The 13,791-nt window shown below is 46.6% G+C and overlaps 1 protein-coding gene across 2 annotated transcripts in view; it reads left to right on the top strand.

Moving 5' to 3' along the window:
• The first annotated feature begins 8,139 nt into the window (after window positions 1–8,139).
• RASGEF1B (RasGEF domain family member 1B) overlaps window positions 8,140–13,791 on the top strand; it is a 690,877-nt gene continuing 685,225 nt past the window's right edge. The window contains exon 1 of one of the 2 annotated variants that reach the window (XM_073637008.1): window positions 8,140–8,538. In XM_073637008.1, the coding sequence (XP_073493109.1) occupies window positions 8,470–8,538 (69 nt within the window). In that variant the 5' untranslated portion in view covers window positions 8,140–8,469. The remainder of the gene's footprint in view (window positions 8,539–13,791) is intronic. The other variant, XM_073637007.1, reaches the window with a different exon arrangement.

Genomic DNA, 13,791 nt, shown 5'->3' with positions numbered 1-13,791 from the left:
AAGCACCGGGTGAAGAGTCGGCATCAGGGTACCGGAACCCAAGCTGGTGGGGGTAAAAACATTCCCCAGCCAGAGACCGGAGACCGTGGGCAGCGTTTGCCACGGTCACCCATCACATCCACCCCGAAGGCACACCACATGAAGGGTCAGGGAACCCAGGGCCAAGGGTGTCCCAACAGAAGGCCCGAGGGAGCTGGACCTAGGTGGATTACTGGTGGGGACGGCCAGAGAACGGGACAGAAAGAGAGCTCAGGGCCACGCTCCGGACTTGTTTGGGGGTTGGCTGGATCCAGGACCTGGTGGACGCAGCACGGCTCGGGTGGTCACTCGCAGCTGGAGTGACCAGTACAACATCTGCAGTAAGTAAACACCCTTAACTGCACAACCCGACTCTGTCTTCACTGCCGTCTGCACTACACCACCACAACCCCCATCCTCTGCACCTGTCCCCTCTGAGGCTATACCCCTCCCGTTGGGGGTTATCCCACCAAGCTGCGCACCCACCATCAGCCTCAGCGGACCCTGCTGCAGCGGCGGCCACAGTGACCGCATCACAACGGGTGGCGTAGTCGACACAAAAGAACTCTTAATAACATCTGTAGGACTGCCACATAACACTGAGCTTGACGCCCTGGGCACGGGCCGGGTCACAGCCGCTCGGAGACTACAACCCCCCCCATCTGATCCGGTGCCGGGTATTCCCCTCAAAAAGGAATATGTCCCAGGGGGGCGCGTCAGTTGCTTCACTGCATAGGCAAACACTATGGGAGACACACTTTCTAATAATGGGAACATTGTTTTTAAGAGGCTCTCTGACCTCTATGTCTCTTGCAAGGGGCATTGGAGTTCCTCCAAATTTTTGACAGCCATTGCTTCACTGCATAGGCAAACACAATGGGAGACCCACTTCCTAATAATGGGAACATTGTTTTTAGGTGGCTCTCTGACCTCTACATCTCTTGCAAGGGGCATTGAAGTTCCTCCAAATTTTTGGCAGCTGTTGCTTCACTGAATAGGCAAACACTATGGGAGAACCACTTACCAATAATGGGAACATTTTTTTTAAGAAGCTTTCTAACCTATACGTCTCTTGCAAGGGGCATTGGAGTTCCTCCAAATTTTTGGCAGCCGTTGCTTCACTGTATAGGCAAATACTATGGGAGACCCACTTCATAATATTGGGAACATTGTTTTAGGAGGCTCTCTGACCTCTATGTCTCTTGCAAGGGGCATTGGAGATCCTCCAAATTTTCGGCAGCCATTGCTTCACTGCATAGGCAAACACTATGAGAGGCCCACTTCCTAATAATGGGAACATTGCTTTTAGGAGGCTCTCTGACCTCTTCATCTCTTGCAAGGGGCATTGGAGTGCCTCCATTTTTTTGGCAGCCGTTGCTTCACTGCATAGGCAAACACTATGGGAGAACTACTTCCTAATAATGGGAACATTGTTTTTAGGAGGCTCTCTGTCGTCTACGTCTCTTGCAAGGTGCACTGGAGTTCCTCCAATTTTTTGGCAGCCGTTGCTTCACTGCATAGGTAAACACTATGGGAGACACACTTTCTAATAATGGGAACATTGTTTTTAAGAGGCTCTCTGACCTCTTTGTCTCTTGCTTGCAAGGGGCATTGGAGTTCCTCCAAATTTTTGACAGCCATTGCTTCACTGCATAGGCAAACACTATGGGAGACCCACTTCCTAATAATGGGAACATTGTTTTTAGGAGGCTCTCTGACCTCTTCGTCTCTTGCAAGGGTCTTTGGAGTTCCTCTAAATTTTTGGCAGCTGTTGCTTCACTGCATAGGCAAACACTATGGGAGTCCCACTTCCTAATAATGGGAACATTGTTTTTAGGAAGCTCTCTGACCTCTACGTCTCTTGCAAGGGGCATTGGAGTTCCTCCAAATTTTTGACAGCCATAGCTTCACTGCATAGGCAAACACTATGGGAGACCCACTTCCTAATAATGGGAACATTGTTTTTAGGAGGCTCTCTGACCTCTTCGTCTCTTGCAAGGGTCTTTGGAGTTCCTCTAAATTTTTGGCAGCCGTTGCTTCACTGCATAGGCAAACACTATGGGAGACCCTCTACCAAATATTGGGAACATTGTTTTTAGGAGGCTCTTTGACCTCTATATCTCTTGCAAGGGGCATTGGAGTTCCTCCAAATTTTTGGCAGCCGTTGCTTCACTGCATAGGCAAACACTATGAGAGACCCACTTCCTAATAATGGGAACATTGTTTTTAGGAGGCTCTCTGACCTCTACGTCTCTTGCAAGGGGCATTGGAGTTCCTCCAATTTTTTGACAGCCATTGCTTCACTGCACAGGCAAAAACTATGGGAGACCCACTTTCTAATAATGGGAACATTGTTTTTAGGAGGCTCTCTGACCTCTATGTCTCTTGCAAGGGGCTTTGGAGTTCCTCCAAATTTTTGGCAGCCGTTGCTTCACTTCATAGGCAAACACTATGAGAGGCCCACTTCATAATAATGGGAACATTGTTTTTAGGAGGCTCTCTGTCCTCTATGTCTCTTGCAAGGGGCTCTGGAGTTCCTCCAAATTTTTGGCAGCCGTTGCTTCACTGCATAGGCAAACACTATGGGAGACCCACTTTCTAATACTGGAAACATTGTTTTTAAGAGGCTCTCTGACCTCTATGTCTCTTGCAAGGGGCATTGGAGTTCCTCCAAATTTTTGACAGCCATTGCTTCACTGCATAGGCAAACACTATGAGAGACCCACTTCCAAATAATGGGAACATTGTTTTTAGGAGGCTCTCTGACCTCTACGTCTCTTACAAGGTGCACTGGAGTTCCTCCAAATTTTTGGCAGTCGTTGCTTCACTGCATAGGCAAACACTATGGGAGACACACTTTCTAATAATGGGAACATTGTTTTTAAGAGGCTCTCTGACCTCTAAGTCTCTTGCAAGGGGCATTGGAGTTCCTCCAAATTTTTGACAGCCATTGCTTCACTGCATAGGCAAACACAATGGGAGACCCACTTCCTAACAATGGGAACATTGTTTTTAGGTGGCTCTCTGACCTCTACATCTCTTGCTAGGGGCATTGAAGTTCCTCCAAATTTTTGGCAGCCGTTGCTTCACTGTATAGGCAAACACTATGGGAGACCCACTTCATAATATTGGGAACATTGTTTTAGGAGGCTCTCTGACCTCTATGTCTCTTGCAAGGGGCATTGGAGATCCTCCAAATTTTTGGCAGCCATTGCTTCACTGCATAGGCAAACACTATGAGAGGCCCACTTCCTAATAATGGGAACATTGCTTTTAGGAGGCTCTCTGACCTCTTCATCTCTTGCAAGGGGCATTGGAGTGCCTCCATTTTTTTGGCAGCCGTTGCTTCACTGCATAGGCAAACACTATGGGAGAACTACTTCCTAATAATGGGAACATTGTTTTTAGGAGGCTCTCTGTCGTCTACGTCTCTTGCAAGGTGCACTGGAGTTCCTCCAATTTTTTGGCAGCCGTTGCTTCACTGCATAGGCAAACACTATGGGAGACCCACTTTCTAATAATGGGAACATTGTTTTTAAGAGGCTCTCTGACCTCTATGTCTCTTGCTTGCAAGGGGCATTGGAGTTCCTCCAAATTTTTGACAGCCATTGCTTCACTGCATAGGCAAACACTATGGGAGACCCACTTCCTAATAATGGGAACATTGTTTTTAGGAGGCTCTCTGACCTCTACGTCTCTTGCAAGGGTCTTTGGAGTTCCTCTAAATTTTTGGCAGCTGTTGCTTCACTGCATAGGCAAACACTATGGGAGTCCCACTTCCTAATAATGGGAACATTGTTTTTAGGAAGCTCTCTGACCTCTACGTCTCTTGCAAGGGGCATTGGAGTTCCTCCAAATTTTTGACAGCCATAGCTTCACTGCATAGGCAAACACTATGGGAGACCCACTTCCTAATAATGGGAACATTGTTTTTAGGAGGCTCTCTGACCTCTACGTCTCTTGCAAGGGGCATTGGAGTTCCTCCAAATTTTTGGCAGCCGTTGCTTCACTGCATAGGCAAACGCTATGGGAGACCCTCTACCAAATATTGGGAACATTGTTTTTAGGAGGCTCTTTGACCTCTATATCTCTTGCAAGGGGCATTGGAGTTCCTCCAAATTTTTGGCAGCCGTTGCTTCACTGCATAGACAAACACTATGAGAGACCCACTTCCTAATAATGGGAACATTGTTTTTAGGAGGCTCTCTGACCTCTACATCTCTTGCAAGGGGCATTAGAGTGCCTCCAATTTTTTGGCAGCCGTTGCTTCACTGCATAGGCAAACACTATCGGAGAACCACTTCCTAATAATGGGAACATTGTCTTTAGGAGGCTCTCTGTCCTCTACATCTCTTGCAAGGGGCACTGGAGTGCCTTAAAATTTTTGGCAGCCCTTGCAGTCACTGCATACGCAATAACAGTACAGGAGACCCATTTGTTAATAATGGGAACAAGAAAGCATAGCCGGCTGATGGCTCTCTAACAATAGCAGGGGCCAACTACTGGCCCTTTAAGAATAGTAAAGGCCGCCTGATGGCCCTATAAAAAAAGGTTTGTGATTTTCAGAGTCCCTCCATCATAAATGAAACAGGATGTGTCTGATGATGTGTCACACACTACATGGCCAGATGAGGTTGTAAAATGTTAAAATTACATTTCCCGGTGAATGCATTTGTCTTAAAAATGAACATAAAAAAAAACAAAACACAGTAGGATCATTCTTTATTATAAAAACCAGAGTCGCCAATGTAACCTCAATCTAATCACATTGTTCAGCTCCTGCATCACCTCCTCCAGTACAACCGCCATCTCTGAAAGACCATATCAGTCACAAGCTGAAAGCATTGCAGCACTGCCTTGGCCAAGCGGCAACAGGCTGTGCTGAAGGTAACATGCTTAATGCTTAGGTGACAAACCGCCCACCGCTGCAGAGATGTTGAAAGCTGTAACACAGCAGCCTGATCTGTGGCTCTCACCGCTGAACATACAGCCAGGCATGGTCGTGTGTGACAATGGGCGGAACCTGGTGACGGAGAAATAACAGCCGGAGTAGATACGGTTTCCCAAAAGTCAGTCCTTTCACCGAGCTAAAAAATATGGCTGTGGTGAAATACAACTCACTAACAAGATGTGTAATGGCTCCATACCGTCCCTGTCCACATTCACTTGACCACATGTTTGTGGAGAAATAGTGGCGGCTAGGGACCGAGTATGGACACCTGATCGCCGCCGCCATGAGGTTGTGGACAGAACAGCTTCCGCCTCCACGAGCCTAAAAGGCCACATTTCAAGTGCAAGCAGCTTTAGAGGACTTCCTGAGAGAAATGACAGCTGGAGTAGAAACGGTTTCCCAAATCCTTTCACCAAGCTAAAGAATATGGCTGTGGTGACATACAACTCTCAGAAAAAAAGCTGTGGACTGACTCCGTACCGTCCCTGGTCACATTCACTTGACCACGTGTTTGTGGTTAGGCGGTCCTTCCCAGTAAGTGCATTGGGGAGGGCACAGCTAATGTTATGGGACCCGTGCTTGTGGAAGTCGAAGGCGACATAGTGACGGCTGCGGCTGGGGACTGAGTATGGACACACGGCCGCCGCTGCCATAAGGTCGTGGACAGCTTTTGTGGCGCCCCTGCGGGTTCAGTCGCCACAGAGGTACTGCATCTCATCCAGAGGTGTGGTATCCCACTCTCAGGTAAGGATGGAGTACTGCCCGAGACGCACCCACCTGCATCCAACACTACACCATTCCAGACCAGCAGGCGGGGCCAGATGCACTGGCTTATGCTGAGCCCTGTCCCTGATTGGAAGTTGGGGGAATCGAGTGAGGGGGAATCATGTAGTGGGTGTGGGTGGAGAAAGCAGATCAGGGGAGCACTTATAAAAAGGGGAACCATCTTGGGAGAGAGAGTCCAGTCAGAGAGATCAATCTGAGGAGAGAGTGTTGGGAGCAGGAGCTCTGTAGGAGCTCTGCTCAGAAGGAGAGGAGAGAGGAGCGAGCCTAAGTTGAGAGGCCCAGGAGGACAGGCTGGAAGAGTATGGGAGCAGAGGAAGGCTCCAGAAGTGAGGGGATCCCAGGGGCACGGCGAGTGCGGAAGCCACCCGTGCGCCCGAATCTACAGGAACGCGGAGGGATCAGGCCGCAAAGGGGACCGGCCCCTAACTAGTGGAGAACTACAAGGCTCAGATAGAAACCGGAGGCTTCTGTACTTTCAGGGTGCAGCTTCTCACAACTGCAACTAAATAGCTAAAGAGGTAGCCGCATAGGATTCAGAGGACTGCATGTTGCCCGCCAAAATCCGAGGTTACCGGCTTGGGACACTGGTTGCGAGGCGCAGGGCAGGAGGCTGAGAGCCAGCACAGGAAGACGACCGAGGAAGGCACACAGAATGGGGTCCCGTTATGTACTCCTGAAACACCTGGGAGATTGCTGAGCCCCTGCCTTGGTAAACACAAGACTGCATCCCCACTGTGTCCTAGAATTATTATCTGTGCCATCACCTGCACTACACTGCACGGCAACATCTACCTCATTTAATCATCACTGCACCGCCCTGGAGCTTAGCTCTGCCTGTGGAGAGCTGTATCAACTCTGCTGCGTCACCAACAGCTCCAGAGGATCTGCACCGCAGTGGCGGCTCCATATAGCCGCATACCATAGGTGACGTCACGAACATTATATATAAAAACTTTATTCTCTTTTCTTTATTCCCCTTTTATTGACCGCCCTGGGTCACGGACCGGGTCATCGCCACTGTGACACCCCCAGCACCGACCGGCCCGGGGGGCGCGTCACTTTTGCCTCCACAAGCCTAAAAGGCCACATTTCAAGTGCAAGCAGCTGTCAAACATTTGGCAGCATAGTATTGCAGCCTGAGGGTGGGTGGCTGGCTGCACACTTGCTCTTGCATTCCAAGGAATGGGGTAGGGACAAATGAACGCTGCACTGGGACAAGGATGTGGACGGTAATTGTTGCAAGTCTGCAACGACAGGTGCATGGCGGAAGGCATCTTCGCATGCGCCAAGGATCACTTATGATGGCCACACTTAGGCATTGACCTGGGAGTCAGAGTTGCTTTCAGGGGTCTTCCCCATGCTGTTCCCATGTCTTTTTAGCACTGTATGCATGTGTCTGATGATGTGTCACACACCACATGGCCAGATAAGGTTGTAAAATGTTAAAATGACATTTCCTGGTGAATGCATTTGTCTTGGTTGAAAGCAATGCAAAAATGCAAAAACGCATCAAAAACGCTACATGTGAACATAGCCCAAGGTGTGGAGGAGCATTTTTGTTGCTGGTTATTTATTTTTCCTTATATACAAGTCATTACCCTGGAAAGGATGTTCTTTAACATATTTCCCAGGAAAATCCATTTTGGTTTCGTTTTTGCATGTTTTATTGTGAGTCTGTAAAAGTGGCGTAATACCTCTGACAAGGTTGATCACAGCAGTGACCTGGGAGTCAGAAATGCTTCCAGTGGTCTTCCCCATGCTGTTCCCATGTAATTTGAGCACTGTTCCTGTCGATTTGGGCAATTTTTAGGCCCTCTGCAGACCGCCGGGGGGAGCCGCCTGAAAAATGCTCGAGTTTCCCATAGACTTACATTGGGCTTGTTGCTCGGGTCGAGCACCCGAGTATTCCAATTTGCTCGACCCGAGCAACGAGTACCCGAGCATTTTAGTGGTCGCTCATCACTAATCCTATTGTGTAACTTGTTATTCCAAGATCTATTCATTAAAATGAACTTTCCACATGGGGTAACCTCTTTAAACAATTTTTAAAGTTGTTTCAGTTTTATTTTCCATGCTACAAACGAAACTTGTTAATAAAGTTCACGTCACTTCTAGCATGCACAGGGAAAATAAGCAGAACTATATGTTTATTAATGATAATATAGTTGTTATTATTCGTAGCGACTTTGACTAATGTACATTGGGATTCGCAGAAGTATACGCCAGTATAGACAATGGTGTTTGCATCTTTATGCAGTGACTAGGACAGACATAAAGCAGTGTAAGAAGCCCCACAAGGCTGCAGCACAAGTCACAAGAGCTGCTGCCAATGTCACAAATCCCTGTAGCCAAAGAGTCTTCTGGGTGCCGCAGTGTTGTCCCTCTCTCTACCCCCTCTACAGGGCCCTTCTCTTTTTTACTATGGTAATAGTGACATTCAGCTGGAAAGGCTAGGAGCAGACATCAAAAGCCTAGACAGTGCTGCTGATTTCTCCTTTCAAGTCCCTGTGTGTCTATCTAAAGAGCCTGACAATGCTGGACCAGAGACATTCCTTGGAGCTGCACCCTCACATCATCACCAGCCAAGGCTGGATGGAAGATTTGGAAATGTGGAAACCCAGATGCTAAAAAACATTTTCCTGGACAACTCTGGATATTAAGCCTTTCATTAGAATTAAACTGCAATATCTGCTGGTCAGATACACTGATTGTATATGGCAAAGTTTTTTGCAGAGCTTCTGGGCTGCACATTGAGAGACAAGGGTGGGTCTCCTACATTTGAGGTGAGTCCCCAAGGAGATGAGGGTGCTGCTGAGTGCTCACCATGTGCTCACTGTGTGGCATAGTGGGTGGGATGCTGCATTGCTGGACCTCTCACCTTGCATGTTGTCTGGCTCATCTTCTCTAGGGATGCTGCAGATAACTTTACATTCATTGAAGATGCAGACACCAAGGTGAATTAGGGTAACAGCCATGTTTTAATGGTTCATCATTTTATAGGATTTGGTATTTGTAATCCTACACATGCTATGTCGTGCAGTGATGCTGACAAGCTTCACAAACATGTGTAGGACACTGCAGAGGATCACAGGGTAGATCTTTGTGAGTTATTCTTATTTTTAATTAAGGATCTACGGTAATGTGTTTTCCTCCGACTGTAAATTTAACGTTGTCCCCAATATATGTTTATAACACCCAAATTATATATATATATATGTATATATATATATATATATGTGCGTTTGTGTGTGAAAAAGCATATTAATTGAATGGTGTCAGCTCCTGAAAACGGTTGTATTGCAGTATATTATTTCAGCATTGTGCACATGGCTGATAATATGATGGGCGTTATGTTTTCAGCAGTCAGACTTTCTTGGATTTAAAGTGACAGCATTTTTTTTAATGTGCACTTATATGTATACAACCTAGCTGGATTTTTAGTTGCATTAAGTTGAATATTTACTAAACATTGTAAAAATATTTAATGGTCACTTAAACTTGTGTTTTAGTCACTAATAGACATTAGTAATGTTATTGAGTTTGTTTTTGAACAAGAATAAAACTGTAATAGCAATCTTAGCTCCCCCAATGTCATTATAACTACAGCAATGTCTGTTTATTTAAAAAAAATACACACATTTCTGTTCCTAAATAATCCAGTACTGAAATAGTATTATACAACTCCTGTATAATACTGCTATACTTGTAAAAATGCAATACCATGCCCAAATGCCATATCAGCACATGGTCCTGACAAAATATCAGCCTGTTCACCGCTATAAACATTATATAATATTGCACAGTATTAAAAATAATTCAGCCATACAGTGCACAATTAAAAGTTCTTTACAGTGCTCACATAGATCAAGGCATCTATAAAGGTATGTGTACTCAATGCCTTTTTCAGGTTGTAACCACCTGAAAAAGCACTCAATAAGCGTTAAAAATAATGAACATATGTAAAGTAATATCAAAACGACTTTCTGTGCATATTTCTAGGTTTTTTTTTAACGCTTTTTTTTAACCACTTGAGGTTTCAAAAGCCGTAAATCAGCTAAAAGAAGTGATCTGGCCATTCTTCAGGTGGCTTTTGCTTGGAAGCCACCACTATCTTATATGTTAAATAAGAAAAAAAAAATCCGGCATCAAAAACATCTAAAGAAAACACTTCAAAGAAGGAGTCTTTCCTTCTGCTTCAAAACCAATGCGGGTGTACTGAAGTTTAAAAGACACTGTGTGCACATACCCTAACAGTCCTAACCAAAAAAACAAATGTAGCAGTGCCAGACACTTTTCCTCAACTGTGCCAATTCAGTTTTCCACTTTATTAGTACCATCCAGGGGTTCTTGTACAATGTTCCCTTACTACTCATGCTGCTCTCCTTTGTCAGTGATAACAAAAAAGTTAAAAGGTAGTGATGTATGGAAGACAACGTGCTTTCTTGTGCCAAACTCTATCAGTTTAGATCAGTGCTGAAAATAATGCAGTGTGATTGGCAGAAGTGGTCACTGACTTCTGTTGACTGCTCTGTCCTTGGGGAATACTTCCCACTGCATAAACAAAATTCTGGCAATGATACAGACAAATATGAAAATGAACAATATAAATGCAAATATTTAAATAAAAAAAACTTAAAGCAAACATAATTTTTTACGAAAATGTAATAATTTGATTTGCTTGAACTTCTTCGTTTCATAATGTCCATTTAGTGGAACATATGAGTTAAAGCGAACCTGTCTGTTAATACAAGCTGTCCAATCCATAGGCAACATGTATCAAGCACTGCATGATTTCAAACAGGTATATTTGACTCTGAAACGTTGTGACATTTCAGAGAGCATACTTTAAAAGCCACTAGGGACCAAGCTGTGCTGGAGACTAGTCAGATAGGAGAGTCCCCAGCGGCTTCTCTACACCCTCCACCCTGGATTAACAGGTCTCTGCCTCTGTAAGTGGTGGCTTTTAAAGTATATTTTTCCTTGAAGTGCCTCAGTGTTTCAGAGTCAAACATATCTGTCTGAGATAATACAACAAGTGCCTGATACATGCTGCCCACGGATTGGGCAGCATGTATCAGCGGGCAGGTTCTCTTTAAAAAAATTTTTTGGTCATCATTGAAAATGATAAGCCATGCTAGTATGACGCGCCCCCTGGGCCGTGGGGTACTCGGTGCCGGGCCGGTCGGTGCAGGGGATGTCACAGTGGCAGTGACCCGGTCCGTGACCCAGGGCGGTCAATATAAGGGGATTATAGTTTTTATAGTTTAATGTTCATGACGCCACCTGTGGTATGCGGCTATATGGAGACGCCGCTGCGGTGCAGATCCTCTGGAGCTGATGGTGACGCAGCAGAGTTGGTACAGCTCTCCACAGGTAGAGCTAAGCTCCAGGGCGGTGCAGTGATGTTATAGATGAGGTAGATGTTGCTGTGCAGTGTAGTGCAGAGGATGGCGCAGATAATAATTCCAGGACACAGTGGGATGCAGTCTTCAAGGTTTACTCACAGTTGTTGAACTCCAGGCTACCAGTACCAGGGTAACCTCCCACGTCATCCTGCGTTCGCCAAGGAAGGGGTTCAGCAATCCCTCAGGTATTTCAGGAGTACATAATGAGACCCCATTCCGTGTGCCTTCCTCGGTCGTCTTCCTGCTCTGGCTCTCACCCTCCTGCCCTGCGCCTCGCAACCAGTGTCCTAAGCCAGTAACCTCGGATTTTGGCGGGCAACCTGCAGTCCCCTGAATCCTATGTGGCTACCTTTTTAGCGATGTAGTTGCGGTTGTGAGCAGCTGCACTCTGAAAGTACAGAAGCCTCCGGTTTCTAGCTGAGCCTTGTAGTTATCCACTAGTTTATGGGCCGGTCCCCTCTGCGACCTGATCCCTCCACGTTCCTGCAGATTCGGGCGCACGGGTGGCATCCGCACTTCCCTTGCCCCTAGGATCCCTTCTGTTCCTCTTGGAGCCTTCCCTGCTCCCGTCCTCTCTCTCTCTCTTTCCTGGGCCTCTCTTACTAGGCCCCACTCCTCTCAACTCCTGCTCCAAGCTCTGGAGCCAGGAGCCTGGACCTCCTCCACTGCTGTCCTGAGCATGACTCTCCCCTTACTGAACTCCTTCTAGATGGTTCCCTGCTTTCTTATACTCCTACTGAAGTGCTCCCCTAAACTACTTCCTCCACCCACACCCACTACATGGTTCCACCCTCCAGCCAGGGACCAGGGACTATGCTCTCCCTTAGGAGCAATCTCGTCCTTCCCTCTGAAGTGGAATGTAATGTATGCAAGTGGTTGGGTCCCGGGCAGTACTCCATCCTTACCTGAGAGTGAGATACCACACCTCTGGGTGAGATGCAGTACCTCTGTGGCGACTGAACCCTCAGGGGCGCCACACTAGCATTTGCCATATATTTGTATTTTCTGCTTTAATTACTCATTTCTCAGGTTTTAGACTGATAACTCTTTAATTATGATCTTTTATTATAATAACCTGAAATACAGTTGAAACCAGAAGTTTACATACACTATATAAAAAGACACATATGCATGTTTTTCTCAATATCTGACATGAAATAAGAATAAACCTTTTCCATTTTAGGTCAATTAGGATTACCATAATTTTTAATATTTGCCAAATGCCAGAATAATGAGAGAGAATGTTTTAAGCCATTTTTATTACTTACTGCAAAGCCAAAAGTTTACATGCATTTCATTAGTACACTGCTCAAAAAAATAAAGGGAACACTCAAATAACACATCCTAGATCTGAATGAATGAAATATTCTCATTGAATACTTTGTTCTGTACAAAGTTGAATGTGCTGACAACAAAATCACACAAAAATCATCAATGGATATCAAATTTATTAACCAATGGAGGCCTGGATTTGGAGTCACCCCCAAAATTAAAGTGGAAAAACACACTACTGGCTGATCCAACTTTGATGTAATCTCCTTAAAACAAGTCAAAATGAGGCTCAGTATTGTGTGTCGCCTCCTTGTGCCTGTATGACCTCCCTACAACGCCTGGGCATGCTCCTGATGAGGTTGCGGATGGTCTCCTGTGGGATCTCCTCCCAGACCTGGACTAAAGCATCCACCAACTCCTGGACAGTCTGTGGTGCAACGTCACGTTGGTGGATGGAGCGAGACATGATGTCCCAGATGTGCTCAATCGGATTCAGGTCTGCGGAACGGACGGGCCAGTCCATAGCTTTAATGCCTTCATCTTGCAGGAACTGCTGACACACTCCAGCCACATGAGGTCTGGCATTGTCCTGCATTAGGAGGAATCCAGGGCACACCGCACCAGCATATGGTCTCACGAGGGGTCTGAGGATCTCATCTCGGTACCTAATGACAGTCAGGCTACCTCTGGCGAGCACATGGAGGGCTGTGCGGCCCTCCAAAGAAATGCCACCCACACCATTACTGACCCACTGCCAAACTGGTCATGCTGAAGGATGTTGCAGGCAGCAGATCGCTCTCCACGGCGTCTCCATACTCTGTCACGTCTGTCACATGTGCTCAGTGTGAACCTGCTTTCATCTGTGAAGAGCACAGAGCACCAGTGGTGACTTTGCCAATCCTGGTGTTCTGTGGCAAATGCACGGTGTTGGGCTGTGAGCAGAACCCCCATCTGTGGACGTCGAGCCCTCATACCACCCTCATGGAGTAAGTTTCTAACCGTTTGTGCAGAGACATGCACATTTGTGGCCTGCTGGAGGTCATTTTGCAGGGCTCTGGCAGTGCTCCTCCTGTTCCTCCTTGCACAAAGGTGGAGGTAGCGGTCCTGCTGCTGGGTTGTTGCCCTCCTACGGCCCCCTCCACGTCTCCTGGTGTACTGGCCTGTCTCCTGGTAGCGCCTCCAGCCTCTGGACACTACGCTGACAGACACAGCAAACCTTCTTGCCACAGCTCGCATTGATGTGCCATCCTGGATGAGCTGCACTACCTGAGCAACTTCTGTGGGTTGTAGAGTCCGTCTCATGCTACCACGAGTGTGAAAGCACAACCAACATTCAAAAGTGACCAAAACATCAGCCAG

Source organism: Phyllobates terribilis, unplaced genomic scaffold, assembly GCF_046119375.1.
Source record: "Phyllobates terribilis strain yellow unplaced genomic scaffold, ASM4611937v1 Scaffold_1__5_contigs__length_1240528914, whole genome shotgun sequence".
NCBI lineage: Eukaryota > Metazoa > Chordata > Amphibia > Anura > Dendrobatidae > Phyllobates > Phyllobates terribilis.
This window is presented reverse-complemented; position numbering and strand designations above follow the sequence as displayed.